The 17332-nt window shown below is 47.9% G+C and overlaps 1 protein-coding gene across 8 annotated transcripts in view; it reads right to left on the reverse strand.

The window, feature by feature from the left end:
* Positions 1 to 17332, reverse strand: part of ATXN1 (ataxin 1) — a 453518-nt gene that overhangs the window by 12983 nt on the left and 423203 nt on the right. For all 8 annotated transcript variants that reach the window (XM_030817352.1, XM_030817350.1, XM_030817346.1 and 5 more), the window contains one exon: positions 7570 to 9601. In XM_030817352.1, the coding sequence (XP_030673212.1) occupies positions 7570 to 9441 (1872 nt within the window). In that variant the 5' untranslated portion in view covers positions 9442 to 9601. The remainder of the gene's footprint in view (positions 1 to 7569; positions 9602 to 17332) is intronic.

Here is a 17332-nt window from a genome sequence, read left to right on the forward strand (position 1 = left end):
TGCAGTGAGGTATTATGGTGTCACTGCACTCCAGCCTGGGCAACAGAGCAAGACCCTATCTCAAAAAAAAATGTGCCTTAAAGAACAACATAATATTCAGTGCTAAAATGAAATGAGCTATCAGAGCAACAAGAAGACATGGAAGAACCTGAAATGCATATCGCTAAGTGAGAGACGCCAATGTGAAAAGGCGACATACTGGATGATTCCAACTGCATGGCATTCTGGAACAGGCAAAACTATGGAGAAAGTAAAATGATCAGTGGATGCCAGAGGTTTAAGGTGGGGTGTGGGGGACAAATAGTTGATGCATAAGGAATTTTTAGGGTGGTACAGCTGTTCTGTATAATACTGTAATGCTGGATACATGACATCATAAATTCATCAAAAACAGCATATACAACACAGAGTGAATTGTAGTATAAACTATGGACTTTAGTTAAAAATAAGGTATCAGTACTGGCTCATCAGTTGTAACCAATCTATCATACCAATGCAAGATTTTAATAACAGGGAAAACTGTTATGTGTGTGGGACCTCTCTCTACTTGCTGTACACCTAAAACTGCTTTAAACAATAGTCTTTAATTTTTTTTTAAATGCTATAAACAACAACAGTCTGAGAGAATCAAAACATGTAAGATGACCCAGTTGGGGGCACGTATAGCACATAAAGTTTAGAGGAGAGCATTTTTCTCCTTTTTTTTTTTTTTTTAGAGAGAGATACAAAGACCCACAGACAAAAATGTAGTTTGACATAGTTTCTCTGTTGGAGCCTTTCCAGCATCAGAACAGACAGGAAGTGTGTATTACCAACAACTGCGGCACAAATCCAGGGCTGGGCTCTGCACACAGGGCAGTCACCGACTATCTATTTTTTGATACATTAGGATTCATCGCCACCAAGCTCGGCATGTTCAGTGTTGGCAAGTGGGTCTGCCTTGGCTGCAAAGGGACTGACTCTACAGGCTCATGTGCCGCCTGCATGAGGGCCTTGGCTATTTTTAGATACCAGCTAATCCATTCAATGCATAATGTTACCACCGATGACTCACAGCTCACAGAAGTCAACCAAAAAATAGTAGAATGAAAGGAAAGCCATCAGTAAACACCCAGTAAGTACATCATGATAACAACTGCTGTACAAGCACACACACAGGCACACTCACACCCACGCCAGGACAGTCAGGAGGAGGAAATGGCACTGAATATTAAGCAGGCACCAAGTCAGGGAAGCAGTCACCTCAGGAGGCGCTGGGAAGCGACAGACGGCCCTAATAACACACAGAGCCTGGCATTTAGGAAAGAAGCAAAGGAACGTGTCAGCCCAGAGCACTTTACCAATACATTTTACAACTCCACTGAGCAAATGCTGTGTACTCTTCAGAGAAGCTGAACCCAGGAAGGGTGAGACAGAAGGATGGGATAATACAGAACGCCGCCAGATGGAAGCCAAAGGCTCCCCAGCTGGGGCCATCCTGGGCAAGGCTGTCCCAGAGGGCACATCGCTAACAGCCTCTTGCAGAAGAGAGAGCCCGAGAGCTTGTTTCTGCATTGGTTTTCTTACTGATCTGGAGGGCTGGAGCACCAATGCATCCCTCATGTCCAGTTCATACTCAGAAATACAGATTGATATGCTCACGCAGGCTGGCATGACATCATTTAGCCTTTACAAACAGGAACGGCGGGAAGGGTGCTCTCCTCAGCCACTCGCGGGATTCTACCCCGAGGATTACAGGCAGGGTAAAAATGGCTTATTGTGCTCCTTGGAAAAGTTCAGCCTTCTTTCTAGACTTTCATCAGCTGCCTCTCCTTCCATAAACTCTTTTTAGAACACGAGGACTTTGATTTATTTTTCAGCTGTGAATCACTTTCTCAGGGCCTGAGCCATCTAAGTTGAAGCAGGGAAGGGAAAACTAACATTGCACAAGGTCCCAGTGCTACTGACGGGTGAGGGATATGTTCAGACTCAGATCTCTTCAGTGCCAGTTCCTGCATTTTCCAAGCAGCTAACCTACTTCCTACCCAAAGAGGAGGTGAGAAGCCCCATCCTTCTTTTGAGTCGCATTGGCTCCCACGTTGATGCTATCGCCTGGGGGTCCCATCTGGGATGCACCACAGACTTATGGCCTCAAACTTGGAGAATATTAAGTGGATTATATTTGGCAGTGAGGCCCAAGGGAAGTGATTCTGTCATCCTTTGGGACTCTCAACCAGAATCAAGGCATGGCAAAGCAGCAACTCTCTTCCAGGGTGGGGAACGTGCTATCACCCTCCACTGAAGAGGAAGGAGGCTTCCTTTGGTGCAGGCAGTAACAATGGACAACACCTGGCATTCCCCTTTCCTCCCACAGCACCTAGGTGGGAGCCCGGGGGGATGCATAGACCCTTTGCTCGAGCGGAGAAATGCTGTACCGGGCAGGGCAATGCCACAGGGATAGTGACAAACACGGAAAAGCATTTTTCTCCTCCATTGCCTCATCTGGAGCGTCAGCTGGGACAACAACGCTGGGGGCATCTTTCCACAGTCTTAATGAGGAATTTAGCCCCTTAAAAATCATCCTCAAACTGGCCGGGCGCGGTGGCTCACGTTTGTAATCCCAGCACTTTGGGAGGCCGAGGCGGGCGGATCACGAGGTCAGGAGATCGAGCCCATGGTGAAACCCCGTCTCTACTAAAAATACAAAAAATTAGCCGGGCGTGGTGGCGGGCGCCTGTAGTCCCAGCTACCCGGAGAGGCTGAGGCAGGAGAATGGCGTGAACCCGGGAGGCGGAGCTTGCAGTGAGCCGAGATTGCGCCGCTGCACTCCAGCCTGGGCGACAGAGCGAGACTCCATCTCAAAAAAAAAAAAAAAAAAGTCATCCTCAAACTAAACACCCCTCAGTTTTATATGCCATGGCTTTCGTTCCCATGAGGTCTGTGTACCGCTTAGCATGAGGTCAGTACATGTTCACCTTAATGCCCTTCTTGGTTTTTGGTTAACTGACGCTAATAAATTTTTACAAGGGCTGTGCTGTTCTGGAAAGTATAAAAGTGAAGCATTAACAAACGGAGCCCTCTCAAGAGATTATCTCCTATGAAGAATCATATGTGGCTGGGCACCGTGGCTCACGCCTGTAATCCCAGCACTTTGGGAGACCAAGGTGGGTGGATTGCTTGAGCCCAGGAGTTCCAGACCAGTATGGGCAAGATAGCAAAACCCTGTCTCTACAAAAACATACAGAAAATTAGCTGGGTGTAGTGGCACGCACCCATAGTCCCAGCTACTGGGGAGGCTGAGGTGGGAGGATCAATTGAGTCCGTGAGGTTGAGGCTGCAGTGAGCCAATGATCCCATCACTGCACTTCAGCCTGGGTGACAGGGCAAGACCCTGTCTCAAAACAAGCAAACAAACGAACACAAAAATCCACAGAAAAACAAAACTCATTTGCCTGGTTTAGAGAGGAGAGAGCTGCAGCTCAGAGAGGTGAAGTAAGTTGTCTTGCCAGAGACCCAAAGCCGCACCCCTGGGTCTGTCACCACCATACCATATCACACTGCTTTCCCTGGGGGTGTGATGTTGGGGGGGGGGTCTTATGAGTTCAGGCATCCTCAAGAGTCTGTTCATGCAGGATTTCTGCCTAGAGTCACAATGCCATCTGTTTTGGAGAAAACCATCTCTTCTTTCACAACTTCCCCAATCAAATTTGTGATTTTGCTTATTAAGCTCAACAATTTGCACATTTCTGAATTTCTCTGTGGGTGCAGTGTCAGCAGTGTCTAACCAGTTGAGAAGACCAGGAAGATTCTTCAGGAGAGGGGAGAAAACCCCTCAGGAAGGCACTGCAGAGGCAGAGAAGGATGTAGCCTTTGGAACCTCAATTAAGTCCAGATATGAGTTCTCTCTCTCCCTCCCATCTCCCCCTCTCAGGCTCTCTGTCTGAGTCTCCGCTGACTCTGAACCTGTCACTTGTGGCAAACACAGCTGGTGGAGTATTTTAGCTGTGATGATGTCAGCCGATTTCTGATAGGCTCCTCGGTAAAGTGACAAATCATTGGTTGCGTCAGGCCTTGCACTTTTGTTTTTACAGCGAGAAGCCCTAGCTGCCTTTTCAGCAGGTCTCAGCACACTTGCCTTTCTTTGCGGAAGCCCTTCGCTGCATGCAGCACAGCCACGCGGGGGCCAACCTCACAGACCTGCAAACAGGCCCTGACAACACTTCTACCTGCTTGTCTGCACCCTGGCTGTCAGTAGAGAGATTTAGTGATCTCACTATGGGAAAAAAACATGAGAACAGGGCTCTGACTTCACAGGGAAGCCAATTTCTCTTTCATTTAATCATTAATTTTGCAAAGTTTGGAGTAGGGAAAAACACACCTAGATTCTTCCTCCCCAAGAACAGAAAAGGGCTGTAAGGGGCTGGGTGCAGTGGCTCACGCCTGCAATCCCAGCACTTTAGGAGACTGAGGTGGGTGAATCACCTGAGGTCAGGAGTTCGAGACCAGCCTGGCCAACATGGTGAAACCCTGTCTCTACTAAAAATACAAAAATTAGCAGGGGGTGATGGCATGTGCCTGTAGTCTCAGCTACTTGGGAGGCTGAGGCAGAAGAATCACTTGAACCAAGAGGCAGAGGTTGCAGTGAGCCAAGATCACCCCACTGCACTCCAGCTCCAGCCTGGGTGACAGAGCAAGACTCTGTCTCAAAAAAAAAAAAAAAAAAAAAATAGAAGAGTCTGGGCTCTGCGGAGGCTGCCAGGCCTGGGAAGTGTGGCCCACAACTGAAGTGACTGCCTTCATTCTCAAGCTGAAGGAGATGCTGGCCAGCAAGGAACCAGTCGCATTTCTAAACAAAACCTCTTTTCACACCTGCGTCTGTTCATAAAAATGTTTTAAGGATTCTAAGTACCATGAAAAGCAATGACTCTTCCTCATGTTTATTTTGCATGTTTCACCTGGGGTCTGTGAAGACTCAACTTTGCTCAAGGCAGTTCATTTTCTTTCTCCTAGTACCCACCCCTAATTCATGCAGGAAGTGAACAGCCACTACAGAGGGGTAGTGAGCTGTATTATTATGCCATTTATTTAAAAAAATCCTGATTTTTTTTTTTTTAATCAGATCTTTGGGGAAATCTTTCTTGGGCACTTCCAAAGACTGTAAACCTACAGTGACATCTCATAATACAAAGAAAAGTATTCAGGGCTAAAAGCTCTCGGCAATGCAGGGCCGCGGCTTTGTGCAAGCCCCCATATCCAGTCATTCACGAGTGGTTCTGGAAAACTGATTTGGTCCTTTCCTCACTTGGGCTTTTAAGAAATGCTCAAAAAAGCCAGACATGGGGACTTGGGTGTGTAATCTCAGGGCTTTGAGAGGCGGAGGTAGAAGGATTGCTTGGAGCCCAGGAGTTTGAGACCAGCCTAGGCAACACAGCAAGACCCCATCTCTACTAAATTTTTTTTTTATTTTTAAATTAGCTGGGCATGGTGGTATGCACCTGTGGTCCCAGCTACTAGGGAGGTTGGGGTGGGAGGATCGCTGGAGCCTACGAGGTCAAGGCCACAATCAGCTATGATTGCACCACTGCATTTCAGCCTAGGAGACAAGAAACACTGTCTCAAAAAATGGAAAAAAAAAAAAAAATGCCCCAAACAATTCAAACCATTAATTAGTTTATCTTTTTTTTCTTGTTTTATTTTATCTGAATGTCCCAAATAGCAGCTATTTCATGACTATTTTCAACTCAAGCTGGAAGGAGGCTCTGTCCCATTTGAGTGTTTTCAAATAGTAGATGGAAACACTTGTAGAAAGTGCGCTCGATACCCAGGAAAGCTCTCAGCTGCAGGCTGAACCTGCTGGACTCCCAGCAACTTGGGCAGTGAAAGAAATGGGCTGTGGAATAAATGCATGGAATCGATCTAAGAACCTGGAAAAGGGTGGATTGAAGGAGCCTGTGGAAATTAAGAGAGTTAACCATACTTCCAGTGACTCATCTTGGCTACAGCTGACTTTACCCCAAGCCCAGCAGGTCACCTGGGACAGCCCTGACTTCTCAGATTGTATTAACCATGCTTTTATTTTCTGATGCTTTGATATTTTAGGGTGTTGTGGATCCCAGAGGTATAGTCTCTCCTAGGATTAGCTAATTCCTAGAGGCCTGACTTTTACATGCAAACCAACCAGTCCAGAGCTAATTCCTAGGAGCCTGACTTTCATATGCAAACTAACCAGCCCAGAGCCCACTCCCCAGCAGCCTCCTATCTTGGTCCATCACACTTAGGGCTGCCTTCCATCTTTTTTTTTTTTTTTTTTTTTTTTTTTTTTTGTCTGAGACAGAGTCTTGCTGTGTGGCCAAGGCTGGAGTGCAGTGGCCTGATCTTGGCTCACTGCAATCTCCGCCTCCCGGGTTCATGCAATTCTCCTGCCTCAGCCTCCTGAGTAGCTGGGATTATAGGCACACACCACCACGCCTAGCTAATTTTTGTATTTTTAGTAGAGACGGGGTCTCACCATGTTGGCCAGGCTGGTCTCGAACTCCTGACCTCTGGTGATCCACCCACCTCAGCCTCCCAAAGTGCTGGGATTACAGGTGTGAGCCACGGTGCCCGGCCCTTCCACCTGTATTGATCTCCTCAGCACCAGCCGCCAGACAACTAGGGAGAGCCCCTACGCCCCAGAACACACTGGAATTATCCACTCTAACCAATCCTAAAACGGCTTACCCTGCCTCCCATGAAACCACAATAAAGGCTGTTGTTTGCCACATTTCCCCTCACTCCCTCCACCTCCTGACCCACCTGGGGCTTCCCCAGGTGCCCCCCACTTTATGGTGTTCTACACCTCTTGGTGTAGAGTGTCCCCTTCCTCTTGGGATCAGAGTGTATAACAAATTATCTCGTCAAAGAGAGTTGTCTGCTGATCTATCTGTTGGCCTTATCATACCTCAATGATAGTAACACATTATATATATGTTAGAGACGGGGTCTTGCTATGTTGCCCAGGCTTGAGTGCAGTGATAGTCACAGGTTCAGCCATAGCTCACTACAGCCTTGAACTCCTGGGCTCAAGTGATCCTCCTGCCTCAGCCTCTGGAGTAGCTGGGACCAAAGGCATATACCACTGTACCCAGCTAATAAGACATATTTTAAAACATGGATGTTGCAATGGGATATGATTGCTTCAGCATCTAATCCCCTCACTCCAGCGGCATCCTCTGTCTTTTCCTGGTAGGAAAAAGTGTCGAATGACCACTAGAAGGACCTGAAGTCCAGCAGCCTTTCCTAATCGGGGTTCCTCATCTTAACCACAGAATTCAAAAAATAACTAGAGTGGTGAGTTTCTGGATTGTCTCGAGGACTCCATAACTAGCCCCACTCTCCATGCATGGAGATTAATTCATTACACACAGCAGAGGTCATGGGGAAATGGGGCTTATTTTTTCTAGAGAACGCAGTTGGGGACGGCTGAGTCTAAGGTCTAGGTGTACCTGAGAACCCTTAATCCTGCCTCATAGAAGCAATTCGTCTTGCCAGGAGATGATGACGGCGTCACGGTGTGGTGTCCCATCCCTGTGCCACCCGGGCTAACGTTACCTGGGCTCGGTGCTCCCCGACGGCGAACTGTATCACGGCCACGCCCGGGCTATGGCTGTCTTCAATCCTCTCTACGGTGCTGGAGTCAATCTTCAGGTCATTGCTTATCTCTGCACTCTGGATGAAATCTTCTGTTTTTAAGTCTTCCACCTTCTTTAGCTCTCCGTTGGCCAACTGGATGATGGAGCCTTTCATGAAGTAGGGAGGCAGCGTAGGGGGAGCCGCCGCCGGGGAGGCCACGGACTGCACCACAGGCAGGTGGATCTGGGCCTGCACCATGGCTGGGTAGGCGGCCTGGGTGACCAGGGCCTCGGGGTTGAAGTTCTCGCTCTTGGGAAGGGCGGTGGTGACGAACGTGTGAGGCACTGCAGCAAACTGGGGGGATGACGTGACTATGGCCGGGGCTGCCCCCGACGCTTCCATGTCAGTGCTGCCGACCGGGATGAGCAGGGGCTGTGTGCCGGGGATCACCAGGTGCTGGGGCAGGCTGCCGGCGTAGGTGATTGCTTGCTGCTGGCCGCTCAGGTAGCCGATGACAGGGGGTTGAGTCCCTGCGTAGAAGGCTGTGGCTGACAGTCCCACCGGGAGTGGCTCTGAAGCACTGTGTGTGGTCTGAATGACCGTGTGGGGTGAGAGCGCGTAGGACCGGTGGCCAGGCTTCCCTAAATGCAGGCCACTTTTGTCGTTGAGGGTGGAGGGGGAGGCCTCACGATGAGTGGCCTGTTGCACCTCCAGGTCAGCTGCGGGCGTGTTGCTGTTGGGCAGGACCATCACAGAGGCCCGGACCCCCGAAGGATCACGACTGCTGTAGTCTGAGGGGCTCGGGTGGACCACCACGTGCCTGGACTCGTACGGGTGAGGAACCGACTTGCCGCCTGCCTTGCCCAGGCCCAGGTCGGCCGAGGACGGGGCCCCGTACCGCCGGCTCTTCTCCATCTCACCGTTCAGGACCTCCTTGGCCTGGATGGCCTGCTGCAGCCGGCTGCTCTCGGCTTTCTTGGTGGCCTCCCGAGGGACAAAGTGGCTGCCGGAGTCGGCGTATTGCATGACGACCTGGGAGGGGGGCCCCAGGGTGAGCGTGTGTGGGATCATCGTCTGGTGGGGGTGGAGGTGGACGGGGATGGCCGGAGGAGAGGCGGCGCGGCCGGTGTTCTGCGGAGAACTGGAAATGTGGACGTACTGGTTCTGCTGGGCGGGTGGGGGGGACCCCGGGGTGATGAGCCCCGGAGCCCTGCTGAGGTGCTGCTGCTGCTGCTGCTGTTGCTGCTGCTGCTGCTGCTGCTGCTCAGCCTTGTGTCCCGGCGTCTGGCTCAGACTGCCCATGTTGGCCAGCAGAGTGGAATAGGCCTCCAGCTGGGAGCGCTGGGATGGAGTGGTGGCCCCTGCAGCCGAGGCCACCGCACTGGTGACGGGGTTGGCGGTTGGGGGGATCAGCTGTGATGGGATGAAGCTGGCATAGGTCCCGCTGTATTGGGAGGACCCAATGAACTGGAAGGTGTGCGGCAGGTGAGCGTACTGCACGGGGGACACCGGGGTCCCTGGCTGCGGGGTGGCGTACGCGGCGGGCAGCGTGGTGGCCACGGGGACAGACCTGGGAGCGCTGGGCGGGGAGTAGTCCAGCCCTGTGGACAATGCTTTGTGTAAACCTATTCCCTGTTGTAAACCAAGCTCCACCGAGGTCCCTGCCGGCCCATGCCTCCCGCCCCCGTGGCCCCGGCCACCAGGGTTGCCCGGGAGCCATGCTGTGCCCTCCACCCGGTGGTTGTCACTGGGCAGGGCAGGAGCCTTCTCCTCGGAGGACCGGCTGGTGGCGGGGATCTCGCGCTTCTTGGGAGGCAGGCATTCGTTGCTCCGCTCTTGGTTGGATTTCATTTTTCGCCGTCCCCCCTCCACGGTGACTGTTTCACTGTCTGGCTGGCTCTGATTTTAGTCTGATAAACGGAAAGTCACATTTGATTTCTGTAGGGGATCCAGGCTCTTCATGAGGAATCATCTCCCCGTGGGTACAATCCGCCAACAGCAGCTCTGGATGCTGGGAAAGGGAAGAGGGCAGTGACAAAGGGAAAAGGAAAGGGAGGAGAAAGGGAAGGAGGGAAAGGACATCAGAACATGAGCACCGGGGAAAGAACATCTTTGGCAAGATTAAGACTAGGCCCTGGACTCAGTGTGAACTCCCCAAACCCAATCATACCCCAAGCACTAAAGCAGATAAAACACTAGCCAGCACTTTGGGAGGCCGAGGCAGGCAGATCATGAGGTCAGGAGATTGAGACCATCCTGGCTAACATGGTGAAACCCCATCTCTACCAAAAATACAAAAAAAAAATTTAGGGGGTGTAACAGTAGCTGGCACACGCCTGTAGTCCCAGCTAGTTGAGAGGCTAAGGCAGGAGAATTGCTTGAACCTGGGAGGTGGAGGTTGCAGTGAGCCGAGATTGCACCATTGTACTCCAGCCTGGGCGACAGAGCAAGACTCTGTCTCCAAAAACAAAACAAAACAACACAACAACAACAACAAAAAACACTAGCCATGGCGGCTGCACATCATAAAGGAAGATTATGAAGACACTGGGCAGGTGAACACTCTAACACATATATTTTTTAATGCAATTAACAACTCCCCTAAGATGTTCTCAATACCCTCTCTCCTTTTTTTTTTCTCCTTTTCTTCTTAGAGGGTAGATGATGCAGTTCTTAAATTTCCTTTTCAGAAATGTTGGTTCCATTTCTCACCTCTCCTTTGCCTGGCTGGAAAATAAAATGAAACCCTTGGAGAGCATGACACCAGCTGGACCCTGCCCTCAGAGCCAGGCACTGAGAAAAAGCAGGTTAGCAGTGAAAGTCCAGAACAGTCCCTGTACTCGATTTCTGAATTCTCATCTGCCAGAGCCACTACTCCCCAAGATTCCCCTTAGCTCTGGGTCCATACTGGACCTATGATTTCCTCTCCCTAATACACACACACACACACACACACACAAACACACACACGCCAACTCAGCAGAGGCCGCCAGAAATAATCCTGTTCTCTGCAAGTTTCAAAAGAATTCCCAGTACAGCCACTCATATGATAACAGAGTGAGACTGTTAAAAACCAAATTTGATTATGGTTAAAAAACCTAAATACCATACAAAAATAGGGCTAGTGCACTGAATGTTTTCTTAATGGGTTACATGCTTTATTTGTCCATCTGTCTCTTCCTTTTCAAGTTGTCTTTGAAGTTCCCCTTCACACCTTCCCCTTTCTCCTTGGAAAGGAACAACTCGCCATTAACACTAGAGACGACAGCTCTTTCAGACAAATCAGATTGGTGTGTTCAAACCTGGACATACAAACAGTGACCCTGGAGCCAGTTCTTATGTACAAGTATCTCAGTCTCTTACTAACCACTGAAGTCTGAGTTACTGCTGCTATGTGGGCAAACCAATGCCCAACAGACAAGAGGCCAAGTATCAGTGGAACTGACATGAACCAGGCTAGCAAGCAGCAGATGTGATTGCTTCCACAGGTAGCAGCTGTAGGTATGCACAGTGCAACGTGCTGTGATCCGGGGCTTTGGGAATTCCACACCCTTGGGTTTTGGTATCTCACATCTAGACCCTCTTTTCAAAGATCTGATTTTCTTTCTTTCTTTCTTTCTTTTTCTTTCTTTCTTTCCTTCTTGAGATGGGGTCTTGCTATGTTAACCAGGCTGGTCTTGAATTCCTGGCCTCAAGAAATCCTCCTTCCTTGGCCTCTCAAAGTGCTAGGATTCCAGGCATGAGCCACTGTGTCTAGCCAATGATCCGATTTTAAAACAAACACAATAAAGTAGCAGCCTTCAGCATTCAATCCTTGTCCATGCTGGATCAACAGAGAAATCCCTATTGAAACACAACCCCCTTTCTCTCCTCTGCCCCCTAATTTGTAACTATTTTTTAGATGGGGCAATGATTTTTTTTCCTTCCTTCCTTCCTTTTTTTTTTTTTGAAAAGCTCTTGCTCTGTTGCTCAGGCTGGAGTGCAGTGACATGATCTTGGCTTGCTGCAACCTGTGCCTCCTGGGCTCAAGTGATCCTCCCACCTCAGCCTCCCAAGTAGTGGGACTACAGGTGCACGCCACCACACCTGGCTAATTTTTGTACTTTTTGTAGAGGTGGGGTTTTGCCATGCTGGCCAGGCTGGTCTTGAACAGGCCTCAGTGATCCACCCACCTTGGCCTCCCAGTGCTGGGATTACAGGCATGAGCCACTGCACCCAGCTTGGAAGGGGCAATGATTTAATGGCCCTTGTTGGTTTTGCTCCAACATCATCAATGAACATCATAATGAAATGACAAATGATACAACAGAAAGTTCTCAATCCTTAATGATTTTGATCAGATATCTAGGAAGGTGGAGGTTTAGAAATTTGGTGTCTCGATATCAAAGGACATTTCAGTAAGAATAGAATTTCTCCTAAGACAAGACAGGTGCTGAAAGACTGGGATGGAAATGAAAAATAAGGTTAAAAAACCCTAAAACACTTATGCTGAAGAAATGAAGTGTTGAAGGAGTAATGTCACTTATTTACTCTGTCACCCAGGCTGGAGGACAATGGGCCAATCTCGGCTCACTGCAACCCCCGCCTCCCGGGTTCAAGCGATTCTCCTGCCTCAGCCTCCTGAGTAGCTGGGATTATAGGCGCCTGCCACCATGCCTGGCTAATTTTTGTATTTTTAGTAGAGACGGAGTTTCACCATGTTGGCCAGGCTGGTCTCGAACTCCTGACCTCAAATGATCCACCAGCCTCGACCTCCCAAAGTGCTGGGATTACAGGCGTGAGCCACTGCGCCCTGCCAACCTAGGGTTTTTGTAAGTGTCAAATAACTGTGTTCTGTACAGCTTTCCCTTGTAAAAAGAAATGAAGTACTAATAATGAACTTTTACCTTTAAATTTCGAGACTCACTCTTAAGAAAGAGAATGCCAAACGCTCCCACATTTCCATACCAACCAGCAAGGAAAACTCATGCGTGAGACCTACTCAGAGAGAACCAGTCCATGCGCCCCCTGCTGGCCCTCCTGTAGCACTGATCCAATAAAACCCCACAGGGTTTCATGAGGGATATTTATGCAAGAGTGATATGTCAGAATGCAAAATGAGAACATTTGCATATAGTAGGCCCAGCCAGTAAGGGAATAGGTTAATTAGCCCAAGGCAGCACTAGGGAAGAAAAAGCAGCGGCATAAAAGTCCTTTCAAAGCCAAGTAAAATGTCAAACACATTCAGGAAGGGTCTATTAGCAATGCAAATGTAACACTGCCTGTACAATTGAATGCACAATACACAAAACTAGAAAACTCCTCTGAAGGTACTTCTTTAGGAAGCCAGCTTTCGTAAATTTGAAAAAGAATGCTGACTTGGTTCTCAGTAGTGCTCAGGTTTAATTATACTGTTTATTTGAGAGACATCGGCTTAGTCAGCCCTGAAGACTCACTGGACTGGTCTTCTGCTAAATGATTGCTAAGACATATTGGCCTTAACACACAAACCCAAATGTATTCTTCTGAAAAGTTATCCATTGATAAACAGCATCTTTTCCAGAGATTGCCGATGAGAAATCAAGGACACAATGATTAAGACAGAAGCTGCGGCGACCTGGGGCCAAACTGATAAAAAGTTCCACCCATCCTCCTCCTACATTTAGGGCTATTTGCCAGTGCAGCACGGAGCAGACAGGGCTCTCTAAAGCTGAGGTATGTGTCCCTTCTCTGGGCCCCGTAAGCTTTCAGTACTGATAAGGGGAAACCCATGGGTAGAGATTGGGTCTTGCTGTCTTTTCAATGAACCACCAGAGGGCGCCCCAGGATGGCACCACATTCCTGGTCTGTCGGGTGATTATGGGACGAAACAACACAGAAGTAACTTATGAAGGTGGAAAAGTAGATTTGGAAAATAAGGAAGAGAGAAAAAGAAAAGAAGGAAGAAAAAAAGAAAAAAAGGGGAGTGGGATTTCAGCTCTTAAAGTCTCTAGTTGCAGACAACTGGCCTCTGTGTCCTGAATTGCCCTCCCAGGGGCCCCCGAGGAGTTTATCTCTGGAAGCACCTGCCACAACAAAAAGATTTCTTCCAAACAGGGGGCCATGCACAATTATATCAATGCCAAATTACCAGAGAGCCACATATGCAGATCGCACTGTTAAACATTACTATTGGAAAAGGGAAATCGGAGGGGGAGTTAATAGATGAATCAAGACAAATGTATTTAGAGTTTGCTACCTATGGTTTGCCTGATAATTACTGTTCTGAATACATTCATCTTAATCCGCTTTAGGGCTATATTAACTATCTCTCTATCATAATTTCTAAATTTAGCCCAGTGGTATAAGGCTTTGCTAGTTGAAGTGTGGTCCTCCGACCCGTGACATCAGCATCCTCTGCAAGTTTGCTGGAAATGCAGACTCTCAGGCCCCATCCAGACCTGCATTTTAACAAGATATCCAGATGATTCTATGCACAGTAAGGTTTGAGAAACCCTAGTATCTATCAGATTAAATTTTCTACTGCTAAACTCTTAAGCAAATTAAACATCTCTAGCCTCTTCCTAATGGAGCAGGCACTGGGAAACCAAACTAGGTGTTGTACATAAACATAGAGTTGATGGAGCCTCGGAGATAAACATCTAATATTTAGGTGATGCTCCACTGCTTCCTCTGGGGTCATCTAAACCTAATACAGCTGTAAATAACAAATGCCGCTTTTCTTCTGGTTCTTTAAACAACTGCAGGGAAATATACTTTAAAAAGTCTATTATCATAAATTTTATACACAACTCAATCATTCCCAGGAAGAAAAATGAAATTTAACAAAGGAAGCTCCACACTTGTATCTTTGCTATAATTTCATTTCAAGAAATTTTTTGCTATTCCCATGGATTCAGACTGCTTGGGAAGTGATAGGAAAATGAGACGCTTCTGTGCTAGGGATGTGGGGAATATATGCCCACTGACTGCAAGTCCAGTAAATAGCAGCCAACTGCTCAGAATGGAAGATGCTCTTAGAATTTTATATATAAAGTCCTAAAAATACATCTTAAACCTAGGGCAAGAAAATAGGTTGCTTTTCCTACACCCCCAATCCTGTGTTTCTCAGTTTGAATGAACCCATGGCTGCCTGGCCTGTATGTCTATGGACAAACAGGGCACGGTTTCAGCTTTAAAGAAGAGGAAGAGCAGGCTGATGAGCTTGTGCCAGGACTGGAAAAACTATGTATGCGAACATTGAAGAGGGCAGAATACCTGGGTGTGAGGACAGAGGTTATTTTGGCATGGCAAGGATTCTCAAAGTGCTGACTCCCCAATCTCCTTCCAGCTTTATTACATCACTAAACTGGAAGGCCTGTGTGGTGCACTGGCAGAAAGCACTTCATTTTGGCCAAGCATTAAAAACAGGTCCAAACCCGACATGCTTGGAGTATCTAGAATGGAGAAAGGTGGGTTGGATGATAGCTATAATTAGATGCCTTTATAGTTGACTGAACAGGCATGCCCCCAAAGTGGATCACACATTCATTCATCAAACACTTATTCCGTTTCTATTATGTACGATGGGGACCTCAATTGTTCAATGTGAGCGTGAAGCAAATGGTATGCCAGAACTCTATTTTTAGTTCTGTTCTATTCAATACTAATACAGTGTTTTGGTTATCATATTTCAAAGTAACAGAAGGCTGGAAGGGATATACAGTGTGATTAAGATTCAAATATATCTTAAGAAGCTGGAAGTGATGGTACAGAACCAGGAAAATTAAGATCAATAAGAATAAATGTAAATGCCCGCCCTTGGTTTCAACAGCTCAATTAGCCTAGTAGCAGGGTTGAAGAGATCTGGCTTAATAATGGTTTCAATGAAAGAGCCCAGGAAGTTTTTGTTTGACTATACACTCATATGAACAACCGTTTGGTAGGGTTCTTAAAAAGTGTAGTAATTATAAGCTTCATTTAAAAAAATATAATGTTCAGGCTGGGTTCAGTGGCTCACACCTGTAATCCCAGAACTTTGGGAGCCCAGGAGCTCAAGGCCAGCCTGGACAACATATCGAGATCCTGTCTCTACAAAAAATAAAAAAAATTAGCTAGGCATGGTGGTTCACATCTGTGGTCCTAGCTACCCAGGAGGCTAAGGCAGGAGGATTGCTTGAGCCCAGGAGGTTGAGGCTGCAGTGAGCCATGATTGCTCCACTGCACTCCAGCCTGGGTGATAAAGCAAGACCCTGTCTCAAGAAAAGAGAAAGAAAACAATGTTCAGAATAAGGGAATAAATACTGCAACCATAGATGGCAGGGGTAAAGCCACAGTTGAAATCCTGCTGCTGCAAAGGCACGTGGGAAGGATGGGGCATGTCTGGGGGGAGTGATCAGTTGCGCAAGAGGTCTGGAGGCAAGCAGGTGAGTAACAGCTGAGACAACTGGGAATGCGTGCCCTGGGGAAGGACAGAAAAAGCTGCAGCATTAGGAAGCAATGAGAATGGTTAAAAATGGACTGGGCTGCCTCATGAGTCAGGGATCTCTGGGTCACCCCAAGGGTCAGGATAGAAACTCAGGGATATGGGGTAGGGGTCCCTGCCCTGGCTGGGTGTTCGAGCTACTTACTCTACATTTTTTTGCCATAGGAACATTCTGGGACTGTGATTCTACTCCGTGTCAAGGTGGCTGGCTTGTCATCCCGGCCTACTGTCACAGTTTCTTCTTGATGTGTCCTCAGTGGAAACTGACTATTGACCTTCTCTTCCACGTCTATCTAGCGTGGAGCTTCATGGGGCAGGCCTCTTGGTCCAAAATGAGGAGGCTCCTGAAGGGGACTGGAGGCCCTGTCTGGCGACATCCAGGCCAGAAACCACCAGAGAGGCGAGCTGGTACCTGGGACAACTTTTTAGAAGATGCTGTCTGAGAGCCTCACCCCAACGCGCTCGGGTTTCCCTTCTCGGCTCTGCACCCCTGGGACATGGGATCTTGCTCTTCACAGAAGTGTGGTGAGTGAGAAGAGAAAAAGCAAGAAATGAAAGCTCGTAATCCAAGCTAGAAGGAGTCCACACGAGGGCCTGAGGACATAAAAAATAGATAAATTTATGTATCTTAATTTTAATCATGAATAAGGAAGGACAGTGGGTTGAATGGTAGATCCCTAAAGTTATGCCCACTCAGAACCTGGGAATGGCTTTATTTGGAAAAAGGGTCTTTGCAGATGTAATTATGGATTTGGAAATGAGATCATGCTGGATGGTCCAGGTGGGCCCTCAATTCAAAGACAAATGTCCTTATAAGAGAAAGGCAGAGAAAGATGTGAGATGTACAGGGGCGAAGGCCCTGTGGAGGCAGAGGCAGAGAGACTGGAATGACGCAGCCCCAAGCCAAGGATCACCCGAAGCTACTAGAAGCAGGAAGAAGCAAGGAAAGATTCTCCCCAAAGCCTTTGAAGGGAACATGGCCCCACCAGCATGTTAATTTTAGACTTCAAGCCTCCAGGAGTGTTAGAGAATACTTTTCTGTTGTTTTAAGCCACCATATGTTTTGGTAATTTATTATGGCAGCCCTAAGAAACTAATCCAAATATCTTCCATTTATTGATTATTTATTATTATACATGCCAAGAAACTTACTTAAATATCTCATTTACTCTTCATAACAAAGTTGTGAGGTTTGTATTATTATCTCCATTTTCCAGATGAGGACACTGAGGCTTTCTCAAGGCCACATAGTCAGAGGTAGAACTAGCACTGGAAATCACTTTCTTCATCTACCCAACC

Source organism: Nomascus leucogenys, chromosome 8, assembly GCF_006542625.1.
Source record: "Nomascus leucogenys isolate Asia chromosome 8, Asia_NLE_v1, whole genome shotgun sequence".
In the NCBI taxonomy this organism is placed as follows: domain Eukaryota; kingdom Metazoa; phylum Chordata; class Mammalia; order Primates; family Hylobatidae; genus Nomascus; species Nomascus leucogenys.